Source organism: Oncorhynchus masou, chromosome 27 (genome assembly GCF_036934945.1).
Source record: "Oncorhynchus masou masou isolate Uvic2021 chromosome 27, UVic_Omas_1.1, whole genome shotgun sequence".
NCBI classification, from domain to species: domain Eukaryota; kingdom Metazoa; phylum Chordata; class Actinopteri; order Salmoniformes; family Salmonidae; genus Oncorhynchus; species Oncorhynchus masou.
Window position 1 is genome coordinate 18,031,468 of NC_088238.1, and position 14,095 is coordinate 18,045,562.

Sequence of the window (14,095 nt, forward strand, 5' to 3'; positions counted from 1 at the left end):
CGGGTCTGTCTGTCGCCCTCTCCCAGTCCCGGGTCTGTCTGTCGCCCTCTCCCAGTCCCGGGTCTGTCTGTCGCCCTCTCCCAGTCCCGTGTCTGTCTCTGACGTATGTACTCAGGTTGTCATGAACAGGTAATGGATCTACTTGTTATCACGTTTTAATCTCGTTGCTTTTAACGCTCTACAAGACGTTTGTTCCCCCAGCGTCGCTAAGTGGCCACCAGAGAGGTTTACAACGTCCCCAAGTCAGTCCCAGTCGTGGTGACGGAGAGAAAAGATGTCTCAAACAGCAGCATGTCTTTCAGCCCGTCAGATTGAAATGTGCAGCGAAAGATCAGAAAAGCTTTTTGAGATTGTAAATACAGAAGCAATAAGCTGTCGCCGAGGAGTGGCCGACTTTACGCGCCATCAATACAACTGGCATCAATATCCCTCTTGTGTTCTACCAAGAGTGTGTGTCCACAGCTGTGTGTGTGAGACTAATATATTTGGCCCCATAGAACCATAATTCCATTCCCTATTGACCTGTATGTTCTGTACCTCTTTACTCTGGTAGTGAATAGTGCTGCTGAATGGTAATGGAATGGATTGTATTATCGGTCCAGTTTGACACATTGAAATTGAATATCTACTCAATTGCTCAAATTAAGCAAGTGATTTTCTTTGGCATCCCATAGTGAATAGGATGCTCCTGATGGATAACACACACACTCCTATTTACTCTGATTAGTACCAAACATCCCACTGCTTCTTTTTCCCCACATTGTTCAATTTCTCCTCTTCTCCGTTTCTCCTTCTCCCTCTCTCCATTTCTCCTTCTCCCTCTCTCCATTTCTCCTTCTCCCTCTCTCCATTTCTCCCCTCCATCCACTCATTTCCACTATCAATTTTTGTCTGACGTCGAGTGTTGGGGTGCTGACATTTTTTGGACCTGTGGTTTGTGAAGACCCAGTGAGGGGTGGAGAGGATAATGAGCATCAGCCTGTCTGAAGAGAGAGCGCTGCCTGCTCCCTGCTAGCTCCAGCTCACTACAGACCCTTCCCTCCACTCACCCCCCTCACCTCCCTGCTTGACATTTAAGTGCTGGGAGGTGCAGCGTGTCTATAATAGCCTGGTTGTATAACTGGCAGGCCAGTTAGAGAGAGGTGGGAATGGGGAGGAAGGGAGAAGGGGGGAGACAGGGAAATTGGGGAGGGGGGAAGAGATGAGGAACTTGTCATCTGTTGTCAATCCTTGTCTATCTGTCCTCTTAACACCATGTTGAGGACGTAACATTGGCACATAAACACACCTTTACACAGTGTGTGTGTATACTGAACCAGACAGACACATGGTAGTGTACTCTAGCAGTAGTGTGGGGAGGGATTCTGCAGTCACACTTCAACTTATCCATTTACACATAACATCCAACTCCATTGAACCAAGCATGCCTAGACAGGTCAGAAAGCCTCAGAACCCCCCCCCCCACACACCCCCACACACGAGGCAGCATTACTTAACATGAGCCCCTCGCCTTCTCTCAAACCCCCCCAAGACCCAGCTAGGAGCTGGGGGAGAAAGCAGGAAACACGGCCTATGTTTGTCCCTGTTTCCTCGCAGCGTGTTGTCATTATTGTGTTTAATCAAAGTGCAGATTATGCTCTCATTAAACATCTTTTTACTTTGACTGTGGATACAAGGCACAGAGGAGCAAGGCAAAGTCATTTGCGTCAGATTTCCCACGGGGGCCCACAGAGGCTAAGCAGCCAGTGTCTTAATCGTTTGACTTTCTCCAGTATGTCTTCTCCACACCTGGTCTCTCTCTTTCTCTCTCTCTCTCCCACTCTGCCGTCGGAGGGAAAAAACAAGGCCATATTGATTTGTCTTTCTCTCCTCCCACGCTTTATGAAACAAAACGTAATGAATAGGTAATTCTCCTGAATAGGCAGATTTTGGTTATTGTCTCCAAAGGGCTAATGTTGTTAAATACCCGGCACTTTGTCAGCAGCAGGGTTAGCACCACAGGGAATGCAATTTGGCTCGCACTAATTGCAAAAGATTTTGAAAATGTGTGGGAACTTCACTCTATGACGGTATTGAAGTCTTAACCAAAGACTGGTAGATGAAGTTTGGACTCGATACTGAATTAGAAAATCTTTTAAAGGCCTTTTAAGGTTGTTGTTGGCGTAGTTTACTGTTATACTATTCAATTATGGATCTGCTCCAGCTAATCATGGATGTGTTTTGTTATAGAACTATGAGATGTTCCTCAGCTGTCCCCTAAAAAACATTCATGGTCTATTAGTTTTCCAGCTCAGTCACTTTCCAACTTTTCTTTTTGAAACGCTAATTTTCATGACCTTTATATTCCAGTACTTTTCCAGTCCTTTCATATGGTGTCCCTGTAAACAGGCCTCCACGGCTCAGAGACCAATGGGATGAATCTGGGGTCCTGAGTCGTCTTGGAGGTCTAACCCACTGAGTGTCTCCGCTGGGTGTAATTATGCATGAAAGATGAGCGCGGCGGCGGTGTCCAAAACAGTGCGAAGGCCAACTGACAGTGAGAGAGCTGCCACATCAGCTGTGTTCGTGCGAGCTCAAGGCTCTCAGATCGATAGCGAGCTCAGGGGCCTCCAATGATCTGTCTATTTAAGGACAGGAGAGTGTCTCCTGCTTCAGAGCACCCTCCTCGCTTTCTCTAATAGAATCCCAAACCTAATCCCGATACAGTACATTAACCCAGTCTCATTTCTCCCTCCTCTTCTGTCTCCTCCCTCTTCACTCTGGCAGGTGGAGGTGGAAGTAGAGAGTATGGACAAGGCTGGTAACTTCATCGGCTGGCTTCACATCGAGGGGGTCAACCTGTCGGTGGCGCTGGTGGAGAACGCCCTATCGAAGGTCCACTTCACGGCCGAGCGTAGCTCCTACTACAAGACCCTGGTATCCGGAGAGGAGGCCTCTCGTCTCAGGAAAGACAAGGTAAGTCCTCAGTTTTCCCCGTGTTTTTCTTTGTTAGCGTTTTGGGGTTATATATGACATGTGTGATTATCTTTATTATAGTTTATATAGCAATCTTTGTTAGCCCTGAGGGGGCTTTTGTTTGTTAGTGTTTTGGGGTTAACAATCTTTGTTAGCCCTGAGGGGGCTTTTGTTTGTTAGTGTTTTGGGGTTAACAATCTTTGTTAGCCCTGAGGGGGGCTTTTGTTTGTTAGTGTTTTGGGGTTAACAATCTTTGTAAGCCCTGAGGGCATTTTTGTTTGTTAGCACTTAACCATTAGCATCAGGTTTAGTTTGCATGTGCTTTAGGGCTCATCCTAACTAGAGGTCTTCACGGATCCACCTGTACCCGAATACCGGAGACCCGATCCCGGGTCCAGATCCAGAATTCCTAATGAATCCACGTGTCTGGTTATGATCTGATATGATTGTCACAGGTCTGGTTATGATCTGATATGATTGTCACAGGTCTGGTTATGATCTGATATGATTGCCACGGGTCTGGGTATGATCTGATATGATTGCCACGGGTCTGGTTATGATCTGATATGATTGTCACGGGTCTGGGTATGATCTGATATGATTGCCACGGGTCTGGTTATGATCTGATATGATTGTCACAGGTCTAGTTATGATTGATATGATTGTCACGGGTCTGGGTATGATCTGATATGATTGTCACGGGTCTGGGTATGATCTGATATGATTGCCTGGATTATGATTGATATGATTGCGGGTCTGGGTATGATCTGATATGATTGCCACGGGTCTAGTTATGATTGATATGATTGTCACGGGTCTGGGTATGATCTGATATGATTGTCAAAGGTCTGGGTATGATATGATTGTCACAGGTCTGGGTATGATCTGATATGATTGTCACGGGTCTGGGTATGATCTGATATGATTGTCACGGGTCTGGGTATGATCTGATATGATTGTCACGGGTCTGGGTATGATCTGATATGATTGTCACGGGTCTGGTTATGACCTGATATGATTGTCACAGGTCTGGGTATGATCTGATATGATTGTCACAGGTCTGGGTATGATCTGATATGATTGCCACGGGTCTGGTCATGATCTGATATTGTCACGGGTCCGGTTATGATCTGATATTGTCACGGGTCTGGTTATGACCTGATATGATTATTTGGAATAGGGTTAGTATTTGTGGAAAAGTTGGGCTAGTTAGCTAGAAGACATGGACTCCAAGACTAGTTGGTATCACAATGTCCAGTGGACTTGGGCACTAAGACCAGTACTAGTTGACATCACTCAGTTCCTGTCTTAATTTTAAACAGCTAGTTAGCATGAATGCTATGGTTAGCAACACAGTTAAAAAGGCTTTTCATAATATCTGCTTAGAGACCGTGTCCTTGTGTTAGAAATCTGTCACCCCTTCATCATACTATATCAATTTCCTCCAAATACATCAATCTCATCTGTTGCATGGAGAAAGCCAGCCGATGATGAGAGTGGTGAGACTGATGCTACGTTTTTGGGGAGGAGAATTGCCACATATTCCCCCGTTATCATTGACGCCTCCTTTCCCTTCCTATCGCAGGCCTTTGATGGATGGAGGCCCTCTCTCTTAGTGATCCCAATCTCTCCCTCCATTTTCATTATGCCAGATGAATTCAGTCCTGGGCCAGCTGTCTCGCCCGTCCTCTATCCCCGCTACCACTCTCTCTACCTCTCCCTGCTATGCCCAACGCTTTGGAAAGCTGCCGCATCTGCTTTTCTCCTATCATTGGAATGATCTACTGCTGGAGCCAAGCAGGGACTGTGTTCCCTGTCCTTCCTCTGAATCCATCACGGCTCTAGCAGCACTATATGAGAAACATCCATCTCAGTGGTGGGGATAGGGAGTGAACCTGGGGCCGGAGTACAAAGTAAATCTAATCTCCCACGATGTGCCATGGATGCATGTCGTCTGCTGAGGCGACGGTGAGGAGAGAGCTCTTTTTGGCCTCCCTACCAGTCTGTCCCTCTCCATCGTCTGTCCAGGAGTACAGGCCAGATTGGCTTTGTGTTGCAGACCTGACCTGATTGAGAGCAAAGCTTAAGAGGGCAACAGTGAGATTCTCTCTTTCTCTACTTGGCCTAACCGTCAGTTGTGGCCCTCAAGGGCTGTTGAGGGCTGTGATTGTGTCTGAAGTGGGTTTCCCTGAGTGTCATTGAGCCGAAAGACAACGTGTGTGTGTACGTGTATATATGTGTGTGGGGCAGAGGTTTGTGTGCTGTGTACATCCTGGGGGTCAGACGAGAGGCGGAGGGTTTGTGGATATAATTAACCCTTCGGGACCTGGAGGAGGAAAAGCTGAGCGCTCCGCTTTTTTTCTTTCTTCTGAAGTGCAGCCGGGCCGTCCTTCGCTAGGTGTACCATCCTCCTCTCTCGTCTTCCTCTTCTTCCCCCTCTTTCTCTTTTTATTGCCCCCCCTGGCTGTGGATATGGGAGAAATTGTTGTTGCTGTGTCAGGCGTATCCCCCGACAAGAAAGGAAAGGGGGCTCGGCGTAATTAAGTGGACTCTGAGGGGTCCAGAGAAACCCTCATTAAAGTTTCCACCACTGGGGTAGCAGGGACCGGGGCACTGGGGGGGGGGGGGTGTTCCTCCTAAAACTAAACTGCTTGGCTTGAGTGACTTTTGTCGATATGAGGTTTTCTTTGCGCGACGACGCCAATGGGAGCAGGTCGTTACGGTTGAAATGAAAGCTCTCACAAAGTTGTCTGCTTCTGTTTTTATCTTTATGGCCATCAGCATATTTGCGCTCGGAGATCAGCATCTCTTAAATTGATGTCTGCCTCCGTTATGCAAGACTCAGCTCAACCGTGTCCCATTTAGATAGGAAGGTCAAGGCCTGGTCACACCACATGCCTAATTCTGTTCTGCCACATCTATCTGGATGAGCAGTTGCATAATTTTGAGACGTAATGCACTACAGATAGACTTGGCGGGTGCAGTGGTGGTCAGAGCTGTCTCTCTAGCTTCTTGCCTTGACAAATTAACTGTTAATCTTCACCCCAAACCCCTAACATTACTTAACCACTGTCTAGAGAATAGATGGAGCACGTTTTTACTTAAGCAATAAGGCACAAATGGGTTTGTGGTATAGGGCCAATAAACCACGGCCAAGGACTGTTCTGAAGCACGACGCAACGCGGAGTGTCTGCATACAGCCCTTAGCCGTGGTATATTGGCCCTATACCACAAACCCCCGAGGTGCCTTATTGCTATTATAAACTATTTACTCGCGGAATTATAGCAGTAAAAACAAGTGTTTATACGTGGTATACGGTCTGATATACCACGACTGTCAGCCAATCAGCTTATAATTAGTGTTACGTTGTTTTAACAAAGCACTACTCATTTTATTCCTACGCCCCGGCCCATTTTAATGCCTTCTCTTGTTTGTTTTGTGAAAGCATTCTTGTGTACCGGGACTTCTCTCTGGATGGTGGAAGAATCTGATTCCTGCTTACGAAGCATCACTGTAAACAAGGTCTGCTGAAACACTGCCTGTATCCTGCTGCCGAACAAGTGCCATTGCATTTGTTTATGTGTTACACTCCCACTATTCACATGCTGGGAGAGCGAGAGGGGACGGTGGGTTTTGTACAGTAACAATTCCCCTTAAAGTGGAACGGCGCAACAAAAAACATCTATTCAAGCCTAGTATTAAAAGTTCCCAAAGAATGAGGTCGGTAAGGGCACCGGTGCACCTCTAGGGACAATCACAAGAACACTCACACAAACACAAAAATGAAAGTGTTCTGAAATGAAGAGAGACTGGGAGGAAAGAACAATCTGTTCAGAATACCAAAGCTCTCTTTTTGTTTTTGTTGCTATGCAGCCCAGTGGGTTTCATTGTCCTCCTTAGTTGTTGTTGACTTGCAATTCTGGCTCTTGTCAATGTTTGACTCCTCCATGGGAGCCCCGCCCCATGCCTCAGCACACCCAGCCAGTAGGCTGTGATAGAGGAAAAAACTAACACACTGATAATTGGAGCGGCCTAATTATGAAGAAGTAAATCAAGAATGGGTCCTTGATAAAACCAGAGCCCCTGTTTCTGTTGAGCAAGTGGTTTTCTGCTGTAATTACCCAGTAGTGAAAGAGATTAGCTTCCTCTGATAGGCCTTCAGAGAGCGAGAGAGAGGAGGAGGGACGAGCAAGATTATATAACCTTCCTGGTGATCCCCCTATCTTAGTCCATTTTTTCTGCCTTCTACAGAGACCACTCCCCATCCATCCTCCCTTTGTTCTCTCATCTTTCCCCAGTCTTCCCTCCTTCTCTCCCTCCCTCCCTCCTTCTCTCCTTAATCATCCTCGTAATACCTCTAATTAACTGGAATCATGCTTCTTCACAAATGCAGTCATGACCTTATTCCCCTGAACTTCCTTCCTTCATCTGACAGTGGGAGGCTAGGGTGAGATGGGCTGCGTTGTCGGCTGTACTGTTTCGTGTGAATACCATTTTGAGAGTCTCTGGCACCTGCATTGCCCGTGACCTTTTAAGAACAGCAGAATCCCTGGGGAGGTAAAGCTTGGCCGCTGTACTGTCTCGTTTCACATCCGTCCGTCAACATGCATCCGTCTGTCGGAGAATTTAAAAGTTCCCCTGGTTTGACGTTGGAACTCCTCCCAAACCGAAGCCTTGAGGAAGACTGATTGAAGTACATGATCCTGTTTCAGCTGGGTTTTTGGGAGGAATCCAAGCGTTAGGAGAGACTGACTAATGTTCCACTGCCTCAGGGGCTGTTTGAATACCCAGAGCTACTAGCCAGAGCGTCTCTGGTAATGTAAGGGAAATCGACGTTAACATGTCCCATGTTTGGCCGACAAGCACTGTAAGCATGTCCTGATTTTTGTTGGTACACAGCAATCTTAACTCTTGCTCACCATTACCAACACTGAGTCACACAAAGGGTCAAGTGGCTTGCTTCATAAGCCAAAACGTTTCCACGTAATCAAAAATCATCCCATTTCTTCCTCTCTATGGGTTGTCAATTACATATTATTTTTTAGAAGTGTTGTCAGAAATAGCCTCAAAGCTTTGGAGATCTCCCCATGGCCCAATCTGCCCAGGCTGATCCACAGTCAGCACATTACACACCTGGCTAAGCAAGAACAAGCAGAGAATGAATCAAGATAATTGGGGTTTTAGTGAACCTAATATGCCTGTGTCGTCTTCCTGAGCACACGCTGGGGGAAGTGTACCTTGGTTTACTATATTCAATACTCTGGATTAGCCTAGTGATAGCATTTCATCTCTTTCCCTAGCGTTATTACCATTTATTGGTGTTACTATGGTAGCCTAGTGATAGCATTTCATCTCTTTCCCTAGCGATATTACCATTTATTGGTGTTACTATGGTAGCCTAGTGATAGCATTTCATCTCTTTCCCTAGCGATATTACCATTTATTGATGTTACTATTACTAGTGATAGCATTTATCTCTTTTGCGATATTACCATTTATTGGTGTTACTATGGTAGCCTAGTGATAGCATTTCATCTCTTTCCCTAGCGATATTACCATTTATTGGTGTTACTATGGTAGCCTAGTGATAGCATTTCATCTCTTTCCCTAGCGATATTACCATTTATTGATGTTACTATGGTAGCCTAGTGATAGCATTTCATCTCTTTCCCTAGCGATATTACCATTTATTGGTGTTACTATGGTAGCCTAGTGATAGCATTTCATCTCTTTCCCTAGCGATATTACCATTTATTGATGTTACTATGGTAGCCTAGTGATAGCATTTCATCTCTTTCCCTAGCGATATTACCATTTATTGGTGTTACTATGGTAGCCTAGTGATAGCATTTCATCTCTTTCCCTATCGTTATTACCATTTATTAGTGTTACTATGGTAGCCTAGTGATAGCATTTCATCTCTTTCCCTAGCGATATTACCATTTATTGGTGTTACTATGGTAGCCTAGTGATAGCATTTCATAGCGATATTACCATTTATTGGTGTTATTATGGTAGCCTAGTGATAGCATTTCTTTCCCTAGCGATATTACCATTTATTGGTGTTACTATGGTAGCCTAGTGATAGCATTTCATCTCTTTCCCTAGCGATATTACCATTTATTGGTGTTACTATGGTAGCCTAGTGATAGCATTTCATCTCTTTCCCTAGCGATATTACCATTTATTGGTGTTACTATGGTAGCCTAGTGATAGCATTTCATCTCTTTCCCTAGCGATATTACCATTTATTGGTGTTACTATGGTAGCCTAGTGATAGCATTTCATCTCTTTCCCTAGCGATATTACCATTTATTGGTGTTACTATGGTAGCCTAGTGATAGCATTTCATCTCTTTCCCTAGCGATATTACCATTTATTGGTGTTACTATGGTAGCCTAGTGATAGCATTTCATCTCTTTCCCTAGCGATATTACCATTTATTGGTGTTACTATGGTAGCCTAGTGATAGCATTTCATCTCTTTCCCTAGCGTTACTATTGAAAAACATACTTGTCTGGCCGTTTTGTCAGTCAAGGGGATTTACATGGAATCAACATAACTAGGCTGTATCATGTGGTAATTAAAGATGACCTGTATAGAGGGCATACCGTTACATACAAGGACTCTTCCAAGGAACAGGCCGTCTCTATCCATCTATTAGTACCTTCCTCAAAGCAGTGTTCATGCGTTCTGCTTTCTGCTTTCTTTTTCTCCCTCGGAGGGAGATCCTATTGCAATCACCATGGCGATACCTCAAAAACGCACTGGGGATTATTATTAAACAGCTCATTTGGAGTCGTTTGTGAACTAATGAGCGAATTCGAGAGCCAATCCGCTTGAAATTTCAGGTGCTCCTTCTTCAATTTCGCTCCCCTTTTAACGGAAATCCCTCTCTCTCGCTCAGCCGGCAAGTTATTACTTTTTATTCAGCCATTTTATTCAGGCCCGGGTCTCTTTCCGTTAGCGTTGTGAAGACGCTCGGCACGGATGTGATATCATTATCATTTTTTTCATATCAAATGTCATTAGGCAGTGTGAAGAATTGAGACTAATTGCGTCTCAGGGTAGACAAGTGATTATATATATATGACCATTGCGGTCATCACTTCTCATTGTTACCTGCTTATTTAACAAATGGAGGGCAGTCAGTGTCAGACAGGAGCCACGGCAGCGACACAGAGAATGAAAGAAAGAGTTATCCAATTAGACACCGCACTTCACACCAAATACCTGGAAAGCACATTGAGAGCCACTGGAAGCAGCCACAGAGGCTGTTGGGCTGTTCACACAGCGCCTCACCAAACCTCTGGTTTTAATTTCCAAAGCAAACTATAACCTTTCACATAAACCCTGTTGGTTGAATCAAGTGGGTGAGCTGATGTTGGAGTCTGAGCATGAGTGGAAGTTAACCGGCTCATCATCTCTCCTGTCAGTCTGATGACTAGGCAGGAGCACCTGTGTTATTGACCCAAAATGGCCGTCCCAACTCTACCCAGCAACAACAGGAAGATCATTGATTGGGTCCAAATGGGCATGCTCTACAAAGACACTGCTGACATGGTACTGTTGAAGTGGGAGATGTGTCAAACATCCTGTCAAAGAATCATTAAACCCATCTGAAACATATAAACCAGGACATTTGAGACGATGTCAACATGCTATCCAACAGCACGTACTGTTTCCCACGGAATACAACAACAACAAAGTGGTGGGACATTGTTTCTGCGTCACCGGACTCCACATTTGGCTAATTCTTTCAGTTAGTGTCCGTCTGCTGTGGATTAGAGCGAGGGGTAATATGATGGTAGCAAGTAGAACTCTACATTGTGTAATACATTCCCCCTCACATCCTTTCTCAAGCGCTGGGCTCTGGCAGCTTGTTTGCATTGCGATGCCGAGTGATTCTTGGAGCGGTATCAAAACAATCTGTCATAACCAGTGAACTTTGAATAGACACAAGAAAGCTCTTTACCTTTCGCTATAGCGCAAACTCTGCCTCAACTGCTATGCCCCTCATCTTAAATGAATGAGTGTGGGCCACTGCCATCGTTGTACTCTTGTGTCTTTCTCTCCATGTAAACATACACTGAAGTATGAGGGGGATATGAAGGGAGACATCCTCTTTAACATCCTGTGTGTGCTTCCTGGTTGCTTTGAATAATGCAGGGTTATGGAGGGTGCTGTGTCAGGGACACAGGTTGCACTGGGTCTACTGTACTGGGAGTGAGGCTTTGAGGAAGGTTGGAAGTAAAAACTAGTCTTCAGTGTTTCCGCTAGATTGTTTTGGTCAAGACGGGATGCCATTTTTTTTTAACTTCTCAGAATCTCTCCGGAAACAATGCAAGCGATAGTAGGGAAAACACTGATGAAACAATGTAAGCGATAGTAGGGAAAACACTGATGAAACAATGTAAGCGATAGTAGGGAAAACACTGATGAAACAATGCAAGCGATAGTAGGGAAAACGCTGATGAAACAATGTAAGCGATAGTAGGGAAAACACTGATTTTGACACAAAGGTAGTCAAATACATTTGTTTTAATAATGATCCCAAAGTAGTTAAAGACATTAGTTTTATTAATGATTAATTACACTGTTATCTGGTTTCCGTTATAGGCCGGCTGCTCATTAGCACAATGGCCAACCCCATAAAACATGAAACGTACACATACCATATCCTCCTATCCCAGCCCAGCCATATGCCTTTGTTGTGGTTGAAAGGTATTTGATAAGGGCTGCGACTCTTAGTTAATGAAATGCCTTTGGCCCCTCAGGCTTTCGCCCTGCGCAGTCGGAATACATGGGCTGTTTATATGCTGAGGTCTGTACGCAGGCTCTGTTTGTGATGTGTGTGGCGCAGCGACATGGTCACATGCTATCCCATAGGAGCAATGCTGTTGCGCTACAGTCATCCCTTTGCAATAGATGGCCCCATTGTGAGTGGTGTGGTTTCAGGGCACCCCTCCTTCTGTGGGTAATCACAGGTACACACCACAGAAATAACCCTAGTCATGTAGTAGTCGAACCATCTACGCCAAGGCTGTGTGTGTGTTGTCGGTGACAGGGGGACACAGAGCGTGTGTAAAGGGCTCTTTCCAGTGCCTCGACTGGTGGACACAATGGGGGATGTGACCTGTAGGAGACCCAGCACTGTTGGCATGATGAGGAAGAGGACTCTGTCTACCACATTTAGTTCCCTATTGTGTGTGTTCACACACACACACACACACACGAATACAGAGAGACTCACATGCACACACATTATGAACATACACATAATTAGGCCTGCATTCTCTCTCACTCACACACACACACACACACACAAAGTATACACACACACACACACACTCCACTCCCCCAGGGACGTGGCTCTCTTCTGCAGGCGACAGGCTTGGCCCCCTGGTCCCCCACGGCGCCAGAAATAAAGGTGGAGGGAGAACTGTGTATATATCCCCATCTCTCCTCCTCATTCAGACCGAGGCTGCAGCATTCTGTCAGCTCTGCAACTCTCAGCCCTCGCTGCCTGTGGAGTGTGTATTGTTTTATGTGTGTTTGTGTGGCTGTGAGTGTGTGCAGTTGTCTGTTTGACTGTGTCCTTGGCCCACCACTCGCCCTTCTCCAGTCATCCGCGGGATTCCTGCAGGCTCTTATAGCTGAGGTCCTCTGGGGCAGGTTTGCGGCTGCTCTTGGTCTGCCCATGCAGAAAGAACGCACCCCCCCACACCTTCTCCCCCCAGTTTGCTGTTGGGTGATGTTGGGGATAGGAAGTTAAGGGGGAGAAGGGGAGCACACATTGTTGTGGGGAGCGTAATGAGGGATGACATTGTGAATTACATTACTGCTGGTCAACACATGCTTGGGTATGCAGACTGCAAAAGAGAGGGAACACAAACCCTGCACTGCCTGCCTTACTGACTGCCTTACTGCTTGCCTTACAGCCTGCCTTCCTGTTCATGGGGGCTTTCCTTTTTCTTCTCCTTCTCCTCCTCCCTGCTCTCATCTCTCCCTTGCTCTTTTCTCATAACCCCCCATTCATCCAAGCTGACTTAATCGGGCGTGTAAGGGTGAAGGATGCACGGTGGTGCATTTTGTCCCTCCTGGGATACCATAGGGGATCTTCCGCCCCGGACTGGTCCTTCCTTATTTTCCTCCACCTCCAAAGGAATGAGATGAGTTTTGAAAGCAGCAACGTGATATTATGACATCATATTAGGTCAATCATAATCTCATAGATGGTTATGCTCCTCATTTATGGGAAATCAACAAATACATTTGTTTGTCGCTCTAATGACTTTTTTTTTTTTTTTTTGGATTTTATTTCATTTTTTTGGGTTAACCCATCCATCCATCTTTGAAGGACACATCTATTTTTTTTAAATGTACGATTAATTCCGTCCATATATATCCAAAATGTCAATTTATTTGGCGCGTTTGATACAGAAGAAAAAACGCTTCCGAATTGCACGTCACTGCAAAATATCTCAAAAGTTGCCTGTAAACTTTTCCAAAACATTTCAAACTACTTTTGTTAAACAACTATAGGTATTTTAAAACGTTAATAATCAATCAAGTTGAAGACGGGTCTATCTGTTTTCAATAGAGGACGAGAGGAAACTAACTCTACTTTTCAAGTTTTGCGCAACTCTCAACACTGTTACCCATGTCCTAGACGGCCTTACTTCTTCATTACACAAAGGAATAACCTCAACCAAATTCCAAAGACTGGTGACATGGAAGCGGTAGGAACTGAAACCAAGTGCTTAAGAAATATTGTTTCACAATGAGAACTCACTGAACAGACAGAGACCTAAAAAAAAAATCTGAACGGTTCGTCCTCAGGGTTTTGCCTGCTACTTAAGTTCTGTTATACTCACAGACATGATTCAAACAGTTTTAGAAACTTCATAGTGTTTTCTATCTAAATCTACTAATAATATGCATATTTTATATTCTTGGCATGAGTAGCAGGAAGTTGAAATTGGTGAAAAAGTGAAAATGCTGCCCCCTATACCTTAAGAAGTAAGTTAACATACTATAGTTTTTGGCAAGTCGATTAGGACATCTACTTTGTGCATGACACAAGTAATTCTTCCAACAATTGTTTACAGACAGATTATTTCACTTATAATGCACTGT

General features: G+C 45.0%; 1 protein-coding gene across 1 annotated transcript in view; it reads left to right on the forward strand.

Moving 5' to 3' along the window:
- Positions 1 to 14,095, forward strand: part of LOC135515701 (staphylococcal nuclease domain-containing protein 1-like) — a 434,912-nt gene that overhangs the window by 288,072 nt on the left and 132,745 nt on the right. Inside the window, 1 exon segment of the mRNA XM_064939384.1 lies at positions 2,767 to 2,955. Coding sequence (XP_064795456.1) covers positions 2,767 to 2,955 — 189 coding nt within the window.